Below are 17,879 nucleotides of genomic sequence, written 5' to 3'. Positions count from 1 at the left end.
TCACAAAGTATTTCTCACTACTGGAATTATGTGCTAGTACTGCCAGTGGCACTGGAAGTGTTTAGGCAGGTTTATGCTGAGTAATATGTTTAGGTGGTGCATGTATTCTAATTCAGTTTTGCCCATATAAAGATAAACTTCCTGTACCTATTGACACTTAATAACAGAGATCTGTTTAATCTGGCTTCACCTCCAAGCTAAACAAGTTTTGAAGAAATACTACAGAGAGAAATTGGGTTTGGATTTTGTAGGAGGCTTATATTTTGGTTGTAACAAGAATGGTGTTCTTAAGCTAGATCTAAAGTTTATGATTGTACTTCGGGTATTAGACTTCCTAGAAACTGTAGTTAGAAAAAATTAAAGATCTAACTTTCTAGTATGCTTCTATACTCAGTGGCTTCTTGGCACTGCTTGGCACGATCTTATCAAAAAATGTCACGATGTGGTGAAGAGTTCTACTAAAGACAGGAGACCATTATTTCTGCTTTTTCATACTCTTTATTGCCAACGGTTTAAAATGGTCAACATAAAAAAAAAGACATTTTGATAATAAATACTGCTCTTTGGGCTGTAATAAATAAAAAGTTTATTAACAAGGAATGCACTTTTCCAGCCACAAGTATCTTCAAAAATTAATGAAAAAAAAAATTATATATGGCCATAGTTCACAGTTACGCAGCCAAAAGCTGCTCCAATTACAGCCTTTAAACAACATGGGAGCTTCCTCCCTTCTCCCTCCCCTTCAGGAAGTATATTCACAGTTCCAAAGTCCTCTGGCTGAAATGCTCTCAACAGAGAGAATTTAAGAATCAATGCACCTTTCTGCAAAATTGTCTGAAAAACCTTTTAAAACAGGTATCTCAAGGAAAACTGCATTCTGGTTCACTCTTGGATTGTCCAAAGTCAAGAACTGTATGCCTTAGCCTGTTCTGGTTCCACCCAGTCCAGCAGGCCACAGGGGAATTGTTTTCGTACCACCACATGTCCATCTTCTTCAACATGCTCTAGATCACTCTATTGGCTTCCCTGTAGATCTCACAGTGGAAAAGAGGAGTCCCATAGGGTCCATTCGAAAAGTCTTTCAGTTACATCTTTGTAAGAGCATGTTCAGGGCATATTCCATTCGATTTTTTAATTCTGATGAACAGCCAGACATCAGCAGAGTTGTCAGCCTGAAAGTTGTAGATATCCTATCCTCATTGATGTAGGTGAGAAGATATTCTTCATTTTGGCTACAGATGATTATTTTTGTATGATCATGGTAGAAATTCACCTTAAAAAATAAACATAGACATTAGATCTCTCAAAATATTCGAGAATTAGAAAAGTTCAGTCAATCACTAAACTGTCTAGGTACAAATCTTTCTGTTTAGGATCTAAACGTGCACCTTCCTGAAGAGTTCATTTACCTGAAAGGTGCCATCATTAAAGAGCATCATTAGGGCCTTATCAGATTTTAGCCACTGAAGGAGGTAGAGCCGAGGTCTTCGAATATCAGTAACACTAGGCAGATCTCCACCCTGGAAGAGATTAGGAGAGTGAGTTAGTGCCTACAAAGATTTTGTAGCATGCACTCTATTATTATTCTAAGAAAATCCTCTCAAACTTAAGCAAGCATCAGAATGGCTTTGGAAATCCCTGCCTCCACCTCCCAGAGATTCTGATTCAGTACACCAAGGGTAGGTCAGGAGAATCTGTTTCTAACAAGCTTCAAAGTGATGCAGACACTACTGCTTTGTGGACTACACTTCAAATGTCACCACTGTAAAGCCACAGTACTTACATCCATGAGGTTCTCCTCCATGTAATGAGAAAAGTATTTCAGCACCGTCACTTGACTAATAAATTGCTCAGGAGCATCTGTTGCTGGGAAAACTGAGCATTGGCCAAGCTCTGCGTAATAGTGAACTGTTCTATAAAAACAGGAATGAAAGGGAGAGAAGAGGAAAAAAAAAATAGAAGCAGTTAATCATTGTTTTTAGATTTCTTTAGTGCAAGACTACAGAACTGACAGGATTTCATTAATTGATACACTTACTTTTTGTCTGGAAGGAGGCTCATGTGAGCACCATTGTTGAAAAGGACACCGACGGTGTGGTCTGAGAGCTGGTACCCGAAGCCATATTTGTTAGAGTAATCAACCCATTTGGTGACCCACTGAAATGATGTGCTCAGCTGCTCTTTGGGAATGCAATCAGCTTCCGGCATGTTTTCCAGACATCCCCGAAGAACCCTTGCCACTGTGTCTGCAACACTTCCCATAGTACTGTCTTCAAGGCCTGAAAAATCAGACAGAAATGTTTCAAGTTATACAATATTTTAGCAATAAAACCTCAGGCTTTGGTAGATGCTAAGTTTCACTCCATTAATTCGAAAGACATAGAACTCAAGATTATTTTCCAATTCCTGTAATCTTACTACTTCTATGTTAAATTAAGCTACAAAGTAAATTGACTTAAATTATTATGTATTTAGCACTGGCATTTCGAGTTTCATTATTTAAAATACGATTGACAACCACTTACATTCACTGCTGCTGCTACAGCTGCCAAGAGTCCCTCTGACTATCATCCGAATAGCATCCCCAATCTGCTGCTTGTTTTCTACTGCGGGTGTTCCAGACCTGGCAACTGTGGTGGTAGGTGGCTGGAGCTCCTTAGAAGAGAGAAGATTTATGCAATGAGTCAAGCATCTAAATTCATTTAAGGGTGAGAATTCCAGATTAAGATGAGAGTGAGGCAATTGCTGGGAAAGCTCATCAAAAAGCAATGGACACAAGCCAGATAAAAGATAACGCAGTAAAGTCACTTGCATGCACTGTAAAACTAAAAGACTTCCTTTTAGTTTTAACTTCCCTTTCAAAGGGTTTGAAGAAAAACTTTAAGTAAATATGACATATTTGAACCATGATAATCATAGTCCAAGTGCTAATTAATAAAGAGTGGAAATAACATAAAGCGTGAGTATCTACTTTACTCTTTCCCAACACACCTCATCTGTCCTGTGTTTGCTGGGTTGCTGAGTTATTGAAGTCTTTTTCAAATCATGCCTAAGCTTGTAGATGTCTTCATCTTCTTTAGACACTCTATCTGTATATCAAGAAACAGAATTACAAACATTAGTCTATCTTAACAAGGTAGGAACAGGGTTAGCCATATTTTCTCCTTCTTGCATTATTGACCAACTTATGAGCATCCTGGGCAAAAATAGCATTTTACCTTTGCCATTAGCTGCAGCTACCCCCAAAAGCCCTCTTTAATGTTTGCAAAATAAAAAGCTATCAATCACAGTTCAAGGTATGGATTTATTATGCTATAAATATCAACATTTAAGAATACGCAAATATGGCCAAGTTATGCTAATATAAAATTCTCTTTTAACTAATTTACCAAATTTAAATATAATATTGGGTACGAAAAAGGAAAAGAAGTCTTGTTAACTTACTATGTGTGTCAATATATCTTGCTTTGTCTTTTTTGCCACCAAAAAGAGCAGCAGCTGCTTTCTTAAAGAAATTCTTAGCTGGGCTTGATAAGTGGAAATCTGGAACTGTATGACAACAGCTAGAAGACAGTCTGTCCGGAGTGAAGCCCTGTGGAATATTAGAAAAAGCCTTCAGTAACCTGTCAGGTAACTGGGATCGATACCAGGTAATTAAAAAAAAAAGATAGTGCACCAACCTGCAAAAAAAAGTCATGTCGAATGATGTCATCCAAACTGGGACGATCCTCTGGGTTTTTGGACAACATACTAGCAATTAAGTGCTTGGCAGGAGCCAGCAATGAGGACGGCATTGTATACCTTGCTTCCCTTATGCACCTATAAGTTTCTTTGAGATTTGTAGTTTCAAATGGGGGCCTCCCTAGTAACATTGTATACCTGTGTGCAAAGAAACACATCTTTAGCAATGGTCATAAAGCAACTCTTTTCAAGTGTTAAAATCTAAATCCGAATTTGCTTTTTAATTATTCTGCTGCATTTACTTACATTACACAGCCCAGGGCCCAAATGTCTGATTCACAGCCATGTCCTTGTTTGTTGAGGACTTCAGGAGAGAGATAATTTGGGGTACCACATATCGTTCTGGAAAGACAAAATATTGAGATCGTGTTAGGAACTATTCCACTATTTAAACTTGGTTCGCTTGACATGACTTGATGGGAGACAAAATCTTAAACAAAATCTTAAAATCTATACTGAATTTCTATTTGGAAACATTTGACTTTTGGCATCTGAAAATTCAATTGAGATCTGACCAAGCGAGTTTTGGTAATTTTTAAAAATGCACACACGTTGTTTTAGCCCACATGCAAAGTGTTGTTAACCAACTAAAGCCAGGGACATCCTGGCATTTTATACATTTTAAGCCAAGAAAAGACTTCATTGACTGCTTTCATAATCAATTTAGAGACACAGGGTGCTCTGTCTAGTCCATAGTGGGCATTTAATAAGTATTTCTTTAAATTAACATTGCTATGATTTATAGATTTTATCACCGGACCTCTGAAACATTAAATGCGAAATAATGAAGGCATATTTGGTCTCCACAAAAGTCTACTAGGATGCATCTTTCTGACTCTTACCTCCTTCTGTGTTCCAAGGGTTCTAGCCTGGCTGCCAGACCGAAGTCCCCAACTTTTAGTTCCATGGCTTCATTAATAAAAAAGTTCCCTAGATGATAAACAAAACAAAACAAAATGTGAACGCATTTGAAAATGTGTTCTAACCAAGTACACACACATCCACTTTGGAGCCAGGCAGCCAATTGTTATATGAAAGTCGCCCATTCAAAAGCAAGATTGCAGACACCAGATCCCAATTAAGAACATTAATATGTAAAAAAAACACAGAGAGAAAAAAGAACTCTAACACAAAACTCAGCTTTTGGCATCAATGACTTACCTAGTTTGAGATCTCTGTGCAAGATTTCTTGTTCATGAAGGTATTTCAGTCCAGACACAATCTGCCTGAGGTAGTATCGAACTTCTGGCTCTGTCAACACCTTTCTTGCTTTCAAAATATGAGCCATTGACTAGGAAGAGGAGAAGGAAAAAAGAGAATCTGTCAAAACAGTTATCAAAATCACTGGTTTCCCTTTGCAGGATGAGCAATGAAAGTTAACTTTGGCAGTGTAAGTGCTGCCACAGCTCAAATCCCAGATAAAATACTCTTTGAATACCATGTTAATTCGGGGCAAGCAAATGTTCTCAAATAGGAGTTGACACTTACCCTTCTACTGCAGTATTCCAAGAGAATGTAAATGTTTTCTTTGTCCTCGAAGTAGTGGTAAAACTGTACTACATGCTTATGATGAAGAATTCTGTGAAGCTCTATTTCTTTGTCAATCTAAATGAAAAAGCAAGGTAAGGCTTATTAGCTTCCAGTCACCTCGGAAAAGCCAGTGATTACACATGCAGAAGACATTTTCCTAACAGGGAAGGGCCATCCTTGCACACAAAGAAAATACTTTACTCAAGACTCATACACACCTTTTCCCTTTGATGAGGTTTAGCTACTCTGCTGTGAGGAATAATTTTTGCGGCGTAGACTTTGTTATTTGTCAAATCTGTCATCTCGTAACATTTTGCAAAGCCACCCTGAAAGGAAACAAAGCCGACACGGAATTGAGGATGGCACAAAAATGGACGGCAGATATTTTAAATAAATAAATAAATAGGAAGAAAGAAAAGCAAAAAAAAAAAAAAATTTGAGGAATGGAGGAGGGTGGACAGAGGGAGGCATTCGACTTCGTTAAAGCTCCCTCATGAAGAGAAACGCATTGCTGGAAACAGCAAGTTCAGTTTCTCTTCTTCCTTTATAAAAGGGAGCTTTATGGAGGGAGTTGGAACGGGGAGACATGAAAAATAATCTCTGATGAGACTTGTCAGGAAAATTCCCTGGGAGCAGATGGAGGGGTCTGATGTAGAAAGCCCTCGCTTCCAGACTCAAGATGCATTTCTCTGGGCTGAGGGAGACACACAGTTCTGAGGCTAAGAATGCAAAGCCGATCCCCAGCGCTGCCGGCGCACAAAAGCCAGAGGGCAGGTGAGGAGCCCACCTCGCGCTGGGATCGGACCCCCGAAAAACCCGGAAGCGGCGGGCGAGGGACCCCGCGGGCTTGCCCGGCTTGGGGTCGCCCGGACAGACCTCCCGCCCGCCCGGCAGCCCGGCGCCCTCCGCTTGTCACCTTTCCCAGCACTTTGCCCCGGCAGTAGCGCTTCCCCGTCGTGGGGTCGACGATAATCCGCGAGATCTCCGGCCCCGAGTGCGAATGGTGGTGATGGTGGTGAGGGGCCGCCGGGGGCACTTGCGCCTGGGACTGAGGTGGCTGCGATTCCTCGGGGGGCTGCGGCGGCCGCTTCTTCTTCGAGTCCGCTCCGCAACCCTTGCCCAGCGCCTGCTCGCACATTTTGGTGCTGGCGGCTGGCTGGTAGGTGATAGTCCGCAAAAGCTCCATGGTCGCCTTGCCGCCCCGCACTGCCCGCTGCCACCCCCTAGGCGCGGTCACACGTCCGAGCCGGCCGTGGCCCTCGCACCCTTGCCTCTGGTGACGACTAGCACCCAACACCCCGGTCCACTTGTGCGAGTGAGAACGCTCGGCGAAGTCTTATATACGGGGCGGCGGGAAGGGGGCGGAGACTCGATACGCGACACTACGTCACGGCCTATGCCCCGCCCCACGGCCGGCCGAGCGCGCGTAGCCGGGAAGCAAGTCTTGTCCCGCCACCCGGGTCTCGCTTCCCAGCGGAGCCGCGCGCCTCGAACGCCGGCCGCCGAGAGCTCTTGCGGCCGCGGGAAGGCCTTCAGAGCCGTCCGTGGGCCCCGCCGTCCCGTTCTTCGAAGGCTCCGAGCCTCAGCGTAGAAAACAGAATCGCGAGGGCCAACGCCTGGACTCACCCCCGCCCCAGCCGCCTGGTGGCAGGGCAGTGCCGTGACCCGAGCGAATCGGGCGCGGGTGTAGACGCAGTCCCTCCCCCGCACAGCCCTTCCCGGCCGCCCGGGGCCTCCTGTGTCAAGGTATCAGGGTGCCCGGAGCCCGCCGCACGGGCAGGCGAGGCCTCCTCCGGCCGTATGACAGGGCTCGTCTGCAGCTGCCCCGCAGTGCCTGCCCGCGCTGTGACGAGCTCGCTGGTGTCTAGCTGGGACAGTGCCGAGAGGCCGTGCGGGTGAAAGGCCGGGATTCGTGGAGCAGGGCATTCGAGCCCATCGCCGCATCGCGCTAGGGCAGACACGGGCCCGCAGCCGGGATCCCGGGCCGATCGGCCAACCGTGCCAGGATCCCACTCGAGGTCCGTCTGGCCCCCGCCCATCCCCCTAGAGCGAGCCTCTGTCTGAGGTCGGCCCCTGAACCTTGCAGAGCGAGGTCGAAGTCCTGGCAAGGCGTCCTCCGCTGGTAGCCCGAAGATTGGAAAGCAAGGGCGCCATCTTGTGGAATGTTCCGGAATGCCGTTAGGTGTCGAAGTGGGCAGCGGTTGACAACTGTGGGCCTTTGACAGTTACTGGTACTAAAAATCGATGCCGATTGTGAGTTTCCAATCAGAGTCATCTCTGACTTCTTCCGAATGCATCTGTTGAGATGGCTCATGAGCTGCCCTGGTTCCTGGAGAATCAATCTGAGACTTTCTGGGGTAGGGAGATTGGTAGGATGAAGAGAGGAGCGTAGGCCAGTGAGTGCAAACAGCTTAGTTTCCTATTTCCGGATTTTACTGTGCAGTTTGACTAACCTAGGAACACGTTTTTTTTGTTTTTCTTGTTCTAATTACGATAGAGTAACATTTATTGAGGACTGAGAAATATTGTAAGGAAGGAAAAATAATTTTCCACCTTTCAAAGTTTTGGCCTGGGTCGCTGTAACCAGACAGATTAACAAGAAAACAAAGAAGCTTATTAACATATACGTCTCATATATGCATGGGAGATAACCAGGAAAATGAGAGATGGTTTAAAATCGGGCTTAAATACTATCTTTAGCTAAACCAAAAGAAAAGAGTGTGGGGCAGGCAAGTTAAGGAACCATGACCAGGAAATGTACGGTAAACAGGAGTGGGGTTTCTTATTTCTTCATTGATAAGTTTTTCATGATTTAGAGTCATTCTTCCTGGTAAAGAGGAGACACTCTTACAAATGGAGTTTTGTGGGGTTTTTTTGTTTTTTTTGTTTTTGTTTTTTGTTTTTTAGTGAATGTACATTTCCCTTACAAAAGGGTAATATGCCATTTTTAGAGCATCTCCTGGGTCTGCTGGTTCTCAAAATAATTATCTCAAAATAATCCTTATCCCAGGGCCATATTTGGGGTGGCATATTCTCATCTCCTACATTATTATTCCCATTTTATAGATGAGGCTTGGAGAACTTAGGTAATTATTGTATATTTTTACTAGATCATCGAGGTTAGATTAATTAGCAGCACACTTGAATCTTTTTACCTATGTTAACAAGATATGGTAAATAGTTTTTTGAAGCTAAATTCCAGAGAAATTTAGAATACCAGATTATTGAATCCCTGGAAGGTGCATACAAAAAGGGTTGCTGCAGTCCATTGTCAAATTTAGGTATGTGTGGTATCAACATTAATCGAACATTTACAAAAATACTATGTCTCAAATACTTCCAGCATAATGTGGAAAAGAGGCTCATTGCCATTAGAGAGGAGAAAGGGAAAGGCTTTGCCATTAGCGAGGAGAAAGGGAAAGTCTTTGCTGTCGCTTCTGTTTTTGATTCTTTAAAGAGTGCAGGGCAAGTCCAGGCATGTTTCTCATAAGTGACAATAGACTTTAACCCCAGGATTGTCAGGGATGGAATAAGGGGTGGGGCTTAGGGGTGGAAATTCAGAATTACGTAATTCTCCTCTTTATTCATAAGCCCAGGGGTGACCTTTGCTTCCCAGATTTATGCAAACCTACTCTCTAAGATGTAGAAGGCTTGCAGGTTTAGAAAATATTACTAGAATTTATCAAAGCTAGTTTACACATCATGTCTTTATGGTTGATAATAAACTGTATATGTATACGTATGTGTGTATGTGTATGTGTATTCATTTGTGGCCTAACATAAAAAACTGAAGAATAGATTGTCATAATTTTTTTTAAATGTCAATTTCTTATTTGATTAGCATACACTATGGTATGTATCTTTACCAAATGGACTTCAGTATTTGATAAACTGTTGAACATTCCATGTGAAATTCAGGTCTGTCTGCCACAACATGGAGGCATTTAATAAAATATTAACGCTGTGTAAATCTTATGTTGTCTTCTTTCTGACTGAGAACATGATTTTTTTGGGGTTGTGGTGCCATCATGTGGACAGAACCAAAATTGTAGTCTATAGAACAAAAAAGGAAATAAATGTGCTTTCTATTAAGTAGACTAATTACTAAATATCATGGAGTCAATTTGGTAACCAGTAGGAAGGAAAAAATGGATCCATGCTTCATATCTGGCTTATTTTCAAGCAAATGAAAGTTTGAAATACGTGAAATTTTAAGACAATATGAGAGAATTCTTTCATAGCCTGAGTGTGGTAGAACTTTCAACTATTTACAAAATCTAGAATCCCTAAAAAAAAAAAAAAAAGCAAGATTCATTAATGTAACTATATAGAAACAAAACCCTTTCATTGATTTAAAATAACAAAACACCACAAATAAAGTCAAAGGATAAATAACACTAGAAAAATTATTTTCAACTCATCACAGAGAAAGAGCTTATCTTCCTGTTATATAAAAACTCCTACAATTGGATAAAATACCAATTATCCAATAGAAAACAAATGGTTCTTACATTTGCTCAATTTCACTCTTCAGAAAAGAAATTGAAATGAAAGATATACTGAGGCACCCTTTCCTACAAAATTGGCAAAACCCTCAAAAGTTGCCGTGAACATGCTGAATTGCTGAAGTGTTGAGGAAGCAGCACTCCATATATTGCTGTTGGGAATGGAAATTGATATAATTTCAGTGAAAAGTAATTTGGCCGAATCTATCAAATTTAGAAATGAATGTATTCTCTTGCTCACTTAGGAATTTATCCTATGGATATAATCTCGTATATAAAATGATGCATGACACATCAACAAATGATAAAAACCCTGGCCAAATTAAGCCCAATTCTTATATTTATAAATAAGGTTTTATTTAAAAGAACCATGCCCATTTGCCGGGATCTAATTAAACTAACGAGCTTCTGCACAGCAAAAGAAACTATCGTCAGAGTGAACAGGCAGCCTACAGAATGGGAGAAAATTTTTGCAATCTATCCATCTTACAAAGGGCTAATATCCATCATCTACAAAGAACTTAAACAAATTTACAAGAAAAAAAACAACCCCATCAAAAAGTGGGCAAATGATATGAACAGACACTTCTCAAAAGAAAACATTTATGCGGTCAACAAACATGAAAAAAAGCTCATCATCACTGGTCATTAGAGAAATGCAAATCAAAACCACAGTGAGATACATCTCACGCCAGTTAAAATGGCGATCATTGAGAAGTCAGGAAACAACGGATGCTGGAGAGGATGTGGAGAAATAGGAACGCTTTTACATTGTTGGTGGGAGTGTAAATTAGTTCAATTGTGGAAGACAGTGTGGCCATTCCTCCAGGATCTAGAACCAGAAATACCATTTGACCCAGCAATTCCATTACTGAGTGTATACCCAAAGGATTATAAATCATTCTACTATAATGACACATGCACGTGTATGTTTATTGCAGCACTGTTCACAGTAGCAAAGACTTGGAGCCGACCCAAATGCCCATCAATGATAGATTGGATAAAGAAAACGTGGCACATATACACCATGGACTACTGTGCAGCCATAAAAAAGGATAAGTTGATGTTCTTTGCAGGGACATGGATGAAGCTGGAAACCATCATTCTCAGCAAACTAACACAGGAACAGAAAACCAAACACTGCATGTTCTCATTCATAAGTGGGCATTAAACAATGAGAACATATGGACACAAGGAGGGGAACATCACACACTGGGGCCTATCAGGAGGTGGGGGGCTAGAGGAGGGATAGCATTAGGAGAAATACCTAATGTAGATGACGGGTTGATGGATTCAGCAAACCACCATGGCACGTGTATACCTATGTAACAAACCTGCACATTCTGCACATGTATCCCAGAACTTAAAGTATAATAAAAATTTTTTTTTAAAAAAGACTACACATTGGGTACAGTGTACACTGCTTGAGTGATGGGTACAGCAAAATCTCAGAAATCACCACTAAAGGACTTATTAATGTAACCAAATACCACTTGTTCACCAAAAACCTATTAAAAGAAAAAATAATTTTCAAAAAACAACCATGCCCATTTGCTTATGTAGATATATTGTCTATGGCTGCTTTCATGCTACAATGGCAGAGTTCAGCTGTGACAGAGACCAAATGGCCTGCAATGCCTAAAATATTTGCTACCTAGCACTTTACAGAAACAGTTTGCTGACCCCTCATGTATAAGGTTATTTACTGCAGTGTTGCTTGTAATAATTGAAGATTAGAAACAACCTAAGTGGCCATCAATAGAAAACTGGTTAAATGATATGTTCATGCCGTGAAAATGTAGGCAGTTGTAAAAACAAGATGAAGAAGCTTTTTAAGTATTGATATGAAAAAAATCTCCAAAATAGGCCGGGCGCGGTGGCTCACGCCTGTAATCCCAGCAACTTGGGAGGCTGAGGCAGGCCGATCATCTGAGGTCAGGAGTTCTAGACCAGCCTGGCCAAGATGGTGAAACCCCGTCTCTACTAAAATTACAAAAATTAGCCAGGTGTGGTGGTAGGTGCCTGTAATCCCAGCTATTCAGGAGGCTGAGGCAAGAGAATCGCTTGACATTAGGAGATATACCTAATGTAAATGACGAGTTAATGGGTGCAGCACACCAACACGGCACATGTATACATATGTAACAAACCTGCATGTTGTGCACATGTACCCTAGAACGTAAAGTATAATAAATATATATATATATATATATATATATATATATACAAAAAAAAAAAGAGAGAAACGCTTGAACCCGGGAGGCGGAAGTTGCAGTGAGCCGAGATCACACCATTGCACTCCAGCCTGGGGGACAAGAGTGAGACTTCGCCTCAAAAAAAACACACACACACACACAAAAATCTCCAAAATAAATACTGTGGAAAGCAAGTATAGGATAGTGTATGGTATAGTAAAATATGTTTCCTTGGAATAAAAAATGAGGGGAAAATAACATATTTTTATAGCCTTAATTATGCATAAAGCATAAACTTTTGGGAAGGATTAATAGCAAACTAATAATAATACGTTTTCTTCTGTTTACTTGTTTACATATTTTTGTGAGAAGATTATTTACTTTTCTGATCATTTTTATGTGTTTTAATGTCTGAACCAGAAGAATACATTACTATTTAAAAATACATATAAAAACATTTTTTAAGGATGAGATTTGGCTCATCAAAGAGAACTTTGTGTTCCACTCTCTGTTACATTCTATCATCTCATCAAGGTTTGCAATACACACTTTATACTATAAGTATAGGGTGCAGCGAAAATACTTTATATTGCTTAATTGATTATTATTTTTCTTCCCCACAGGTATGAAAGCTTCATGAGGACAGGTACATTTCTTAGTTTAATGCTATATTCCCCATGCCTTGAATAGTACATGACAGAGTAAAAACTCAATTATTTGTTAGATAGACACATTTATAAATATAAAACTATTGAGAAAACAAGATACCTCTTAGATTTGATCTTGCACAAATTTCTGAAAGTATGTCTCAGTTTCTTCTTCTGTAACAAGAGGATGACAACATTTTATAAGGTTGTTGCTATGGTATGAATATTTTTGTTCCCACAACATTCATTTGTTGAAATTCTCACCTACATTGTGATGGTATTAAGAGGTGGGTCTTCGGAGGTGATTAGCTCATGGGGTTAGAGCCTTCATAAATGGCATTAATACCTTCATAATAGAGACCCAAGAGATACCCCTTGCCCCTTCCACCATGTGAGACCACAGCAAGAAGGTGCCATCTGTGAGGAAGTTGGCCCTCACCAGATAACAAATCTGCTAGCAACATGATCTTGGACTTCCCAGCTCCTAGAACTGTGAGAAATAAATTTATTGTTTATAAGCCACCTAGTTTTGTGATATTTTGTTATAGCAGCCCAGAGGGGCTAAGACAATTGTTATAATGATTAAACAAGCCAATGCATAGAATGTGCTTAGAACAGTGCCTGTCACATGGTGGGAAATCTATAATGTTAGTTATTATTTAATATTCAGGAGAAAGGAAGGGGAAAGAAGAAAAACTACCAAGGGCAGGAGAGATGGACAAGAAGGAGTTTAACCCAAGGTAGAGTGGAGAGATACTGTTCCCAGCATCTGGTTTACTGAAAGGAATTCAACAAAACTGAATGGAACTGACAGGGAGAAAGAACAACAAATAAGCACTGTTTTTGTTTGCCTTTCTAAAAATTTGCTTTTGACTTGGGGAATTGATAAGAGAGAGACAGTGAGAGGACAAGCACCTAGGAGGCTGTCACCACCAGGCAATGAAGAAGATGACTCAGCTCTGGACCTCGAAAGTGAAGGAAGCTGCCTCCTAGCTGCTGTGAGGGAAGGGGAGGGGCTGGTGTGCTACTCTCAGTCTCTGCCTGGGAGGCCACAATGGTACAGGCTTCGAGTGAGCCTTAAAGAACAAGTGGCCATGAGTATGTGCCTGTGAGAGGTTGTGTGAATAGGACGTATGAGAGGAAAATAAATCTTGGGGCCCCAAAATTACTACGCCAAATGGAAATGTCAAGCTGGGAACTGCTTCAGGCAAGCCTGCCTCCCATTTTACTCCTAAATAAGATAGCTACAGAGATTAAAGGAAAAAAAAAAAAAAGCTACATTTCTCCCTCACAATTTGCCCACTAGGAAATTCCTTGTGAGCCCCAAGATCTTTACCTTAAAACAGTTTTGTTGAATTTTACCCTGACAGTGTAAATTGATAGTTTATCTTCAGAGGTGCAGGACAGAAAGTTACCTCTCTGCTCACCTGAGACAAATGCATATCTGATTGCTGATGTAAAAAATGTAGATTCATTGAGCTAGACAAGGCATAAGTGACTCTTCCTCTACCTCCCTTTCACATGTAAATTGTATATTCAGTGAAAGGCTGATCAATGACTCAAAAGAATGCAACCGTTTGTCTCTTATCTACCCACACCTCTTAAAAGTTTATTCCCCTTTCCCTGATGTCCACCCTTTCTCCTTTAAATATTAAAGCCCTCAAAATCATCTTTGAAGAAAGGTACAGATCTGCCTCCCAGTTGCATGTCCTTAATCTTGGCAAAATAAACTTTCTAAATTGATTAAGACCTGCTTCAGATACTTTTTGGTTTTATAGACATGATCTGCTGTACGTGGGAAACCCAAACGCACTCTGGCCAAACAGTGTTCCCCTCTTCCTTCCATACCCAACTGAGTCTTTGGGACTTCGGGACTACAAAGACCAAACAGATATGTGGAAAAGGGATGGCATTCTGAGGATGGCAGTGACTTGGGCTTGGCAGAGATTGAAAGAATGGGCTGCTGGTCTCTTCACAGTAATAATAAAGCTGAGCTGCAGTGACAAGAAGGCAGCAGAGAGACTTTAAAAAAAATTCTGAAAATTATTAAAATGCGTAGGAAAGTTGAAAGAAGGGTGCAGTGAATATTCATATATCCACCTCCAAAGTCAACAATTCTCTCTCCTCATTTAAACTTATGTTACAAACATCATAACATGTTATTCCTAAATACTTCAGCATGCCTCTCTTAAAAAAAGGAGATTTTCATATAACGATAATACCTTTTACACACCTTGTATTAATAAAATAAACAATAATTCCTAAATATCTAATACCTAGTTCATATTCACATTTTCCCACTTGTTCCTAAAGTCCATTTTATAACTGATTTGTTCAAAGAGCCAATGAAGGACCCTAGACTGCATTCTGCTATGACTCCTAACTCAATCTGCAAGAGTCACTACTCCCTGCTTTTGACTTTTCAAAGAGACCAAGCCAGATACCTTGCAAAAGGTTCATTTTCTGGATTGGTTTTATCGCTTTCTGTTGGTTTAATTTAATGTATTGTTTTGTATTCTGTATGTCTTTTAAACTTTTAGTTAGAAATGCAGACTCATTTAGATTTGGGTTAAGCACGTTTTAGTAAGAATATATCATAGAGAACGCTCCATAATTCCCACAACATCCCATCAGGAGGTATATAGTGTCTTACTATTCCTGAGAGTCAATTTGATTACAATATTAGGAGGGTGGCAGCCCAATCTCACCACTGTAGATGTGCAGTGCCTCCCTTGTTATTGGCAGATAATATGTGAGCTAATGTGGGAAAATGTTTCCATTGGCCATTCATCAGATGACTTGATCCCATGTTGATAATTCTTAATGGAATCAGTTATTTCATTTGTGGTTGCAAAATGGTGACTTTCTGATACTGTCCATTTATTACTTAGTATTCTTCCATAAAAGTATTTCCTCAGCAACTGAGGCTATTTTATTACCCTGCACTACAAACAGAATAAATGTTTAATTCACTCTTTTTAATTACCAATTTTTCAAATAAAGATTGGTATGATAGTAATATCCAATGTGGGCGAAAACTTTTTGTTTTCACATTTACTGCTTTTTTAATATCATTTGTGGCTTCATGGATTTTTATACTTTTCAAATGTTTTAATAAACTCTATTCGCTATTTTTTAGTCTAGGCCCATTCAGACAACAGAAATAGGAAGTACATTTTTTATTTTTTTATTTTTAATTTTTGTGGGTACATAGTGGGTACCCATATTAATAGGGTACATAATATATTTTGGTACAGGGCATGCAATGTGTAATAATCATATCATGGAAAATGGGGTATCCATCCCCTCAAGCATTTATCCTTTGCATTACAAGCAATCCAATTATGCACTTTTAGTTATTTTTAAATGTACAATTAAATTATTATTGGCTATAGTCCCTTTTTATGCTATCAAATACTAAAATACTAGGTCTTATTCATTCTTCCTATTTTTTTGTTTGCATTTACCATCCCCTCCTTCCCCCCCCTCCCCGACCCCCTGTATCCCCCCACTACCCTTCGTAGCCTCTGGCAACCATCATTCTATTCTTTATCTCCATGAGTTCAATTGATTTGATTTTTAGATCCCACAAATAAGTGAGAACATGTGACGTTTGTCTTTCTGTGCTTGGTTTATTTCACTTAACATAATGACCTCCAGTTCCATCTATGTTGTTGCAAATAACAGAATCTCAATCTTTTTTATGGCGGAATAGTACTCCATTGTTTATAAGTATCACATTTTCTTTATCCATTCAGCTATTGATGGACACCTACATTGCTTCCAAATCTCCAAATCTTGGCTGCTGTGAGCAGTGCTGCAACAAGAGAATGCAGATATCTCTTTGATATATTGATTTCATTTTTGGGAGGTATATACCTAAAGTGAGATTGCCAGATCATATGATATAGCTGTATTTTTAGTTTTTTGAGGAACCTCCAAACCATTCTTCATAGTGGTTGTACTAATTTACATTCCCGCCCACAGTGTATAAGACTTCCTTTTTCTCTGCATCCTTGGCAGCATTTGTTACTGTCTGTCTTTTAGATATTTGCCATCTAAATGGGTGAGATAGTTTTGATTTGCATTTCTCTTGGTAGTTTTGATTTGCATTTCTCTGTTGACCAATGATGTTAAGTACCTTTTCATATGCCTGCTTGCCATTTGTACATCTTCTTCTGAGAAATGTCTATTCAAATATTTAGCCCATTTTTTAATTGGATTACTAGAGTTTTTCCTGTGTGGTTGTTTGATCTCTTTCTATATTCTGGTTATTAATCCCTTGTCAGATGGGTAGTTTGCAAACATTTTCTCCCATTCTGTGGGTTGCTCTTCACTTTGTTGATTGTTTCCTTTGCTGTGCAGAGGCTTTTCAACCTGATGTGATCCTATTTGTCCATTTTTTGTTTGGTTGCCTGTACTTGCGGAGTGTTACTCAAGAAATTTTTGCCCAGACAAATGTCCTGCAGATTTTCTCCAACATTTTCTTTTTTCTCTCTTCTTTTTTTTTTTTGAGACAAAGTCTCACTCTGTCACCCAGGCTGGAGTACAATGGCCCCGATCTCGGCTCATTGCAACCTCCACCTCCTGGGTTCAAGTGATTCTCCTGCCACAGCCTCCTGAGTAGCTAGGATTACAGGTGCCTGCCGCCACGCCCAGCCAATTTTTGTATTTTTAGTAGAGACAGGGTTTCACCATGTTGGTCAGGCTGGTCTCGAACTCCTGACCTTGTGATCTGTCTGCCTCGGTCTCCCAAAATGCTGAAATTACAGGCGTGAGCCACCACTCCCAGCTGCAATGTTTTCTTACAGTAGTTTCATAGTTTAAGGTCTTAGGTTAAGTCTCTAGTCCATTTTGATTTGATTTTTGTGTAAGGTGAGAGATAGGGATCAAGTTTCATTCTTGTACATATGGATACCCAGTTTTCCCAGTACCATTTGTTGAAGACACTGTCTTTTTCCTAGTATATGTTCTTGGAACCTTTGCCTAAAATGAGTTCACTGTAGGTGTGTGGATTTGTTTCTGTCTGGGTGTTCTATTCTGTTCCATTGGTCATTGTGTCTGTTCTTATGCCAGTACCATGCTGTTTTAGTTTCTATAGCTCTGTAGGAGGTACATTTTTTAAAATCAGGGTTTAAATTGGTATTTATAAGTTCAAACTTGGCTTATAGAATTTTATTTAATTCTTTTGAATTTTTTTACTACTTTTAAGATGAATAATAATAGTGACCATCATTTATTTGCTTTATCTATATACCATA

The 17,879-nt window shown here is 40.1% G+C and overlaps 1 protein-coding gene across 1 annotated transcript; it reads right to left on the bottom strand.

The window, feature by feature from the left end:
• Positions 1 to 478: 478 nt before the first annotated feature.
• PLK2 (polo like kinase 2) lies at positions 479 to 8,544 on the bottom strand. The gene is made up of 14 exons (XM_004058823.5): positions 6,188 to 8,544; positions 5,490 to 5,597; positions 5,230 to 5,346; positions 4,903 to 5,032; positions 4,584 to 4,671; positions 3,988 to 4,083; positions 3,681 to 3,879; positions 3,445 to 3,592; positions 2,992 to 3,089; positions 2,526 to 2,655; positions 2,039 to 2,279; positions 1,784 to 1,913; positions 1,410 to 1,520; positions 479 to 1,273 (listed from the first exon to the last, which is right to left on the bottom strand). Exons 1-14 carry the CDS (start codon positions 6,455 to 6,457, stop codon positions 1,082 to 1,084), a joined length of 2,058 nt encoding a protein of 685 aa, XP_004058871.1. The 5' UTR covers positions 6,458 to 8,544; the 3' UTR covers positions 479 to 1,081.
• Positions 8,545 to 17,879: the final 9,335 nt, after the last annotated feature.

This window comes from Gorilla gorilla, chromosome 19, assembly GCF_029281585.2.
Source record: "Gorilla gorilla gorilla isolate KB3781 chromosome 19, NHGRI_mGorGor1-v2.1_pri, whole genome shotgun sequence".
NCBI lineage: Eukaryota > Metazoa > Chordata > Mammalia > Primates > Hominidae > Gorilla > Gorilla gorilla.
Note: the sequence above shows the minus strand (reverse complement) of the source record. Positions and strands in the feature narration are given on the sequence as shown.

Bases quoted from the DNA above. Each gene is read 5' to 3' on its own strand.
- PLK2 (XM_004058823.5), bottom strand. From the start codon at position 6,457: ATGGAGCTTTTGCGGACTATCACCTACCAGCCAGCCGCCAGCACCAAA. The intron at 3,090-3,444 runs GTAAGTTAACAA...CTTGATATACAG, and splicing joins AAGATATATTGACACACATA to ATAGAGTGTCTAAAGAAGAT. The intron at 1,274-1,409 runs GTAAATGAACTC...TTATTTTTTAAG, and splicing joins TTAATGATGGCACCTTTCAG to GTGAATTTCTACCATGATCA.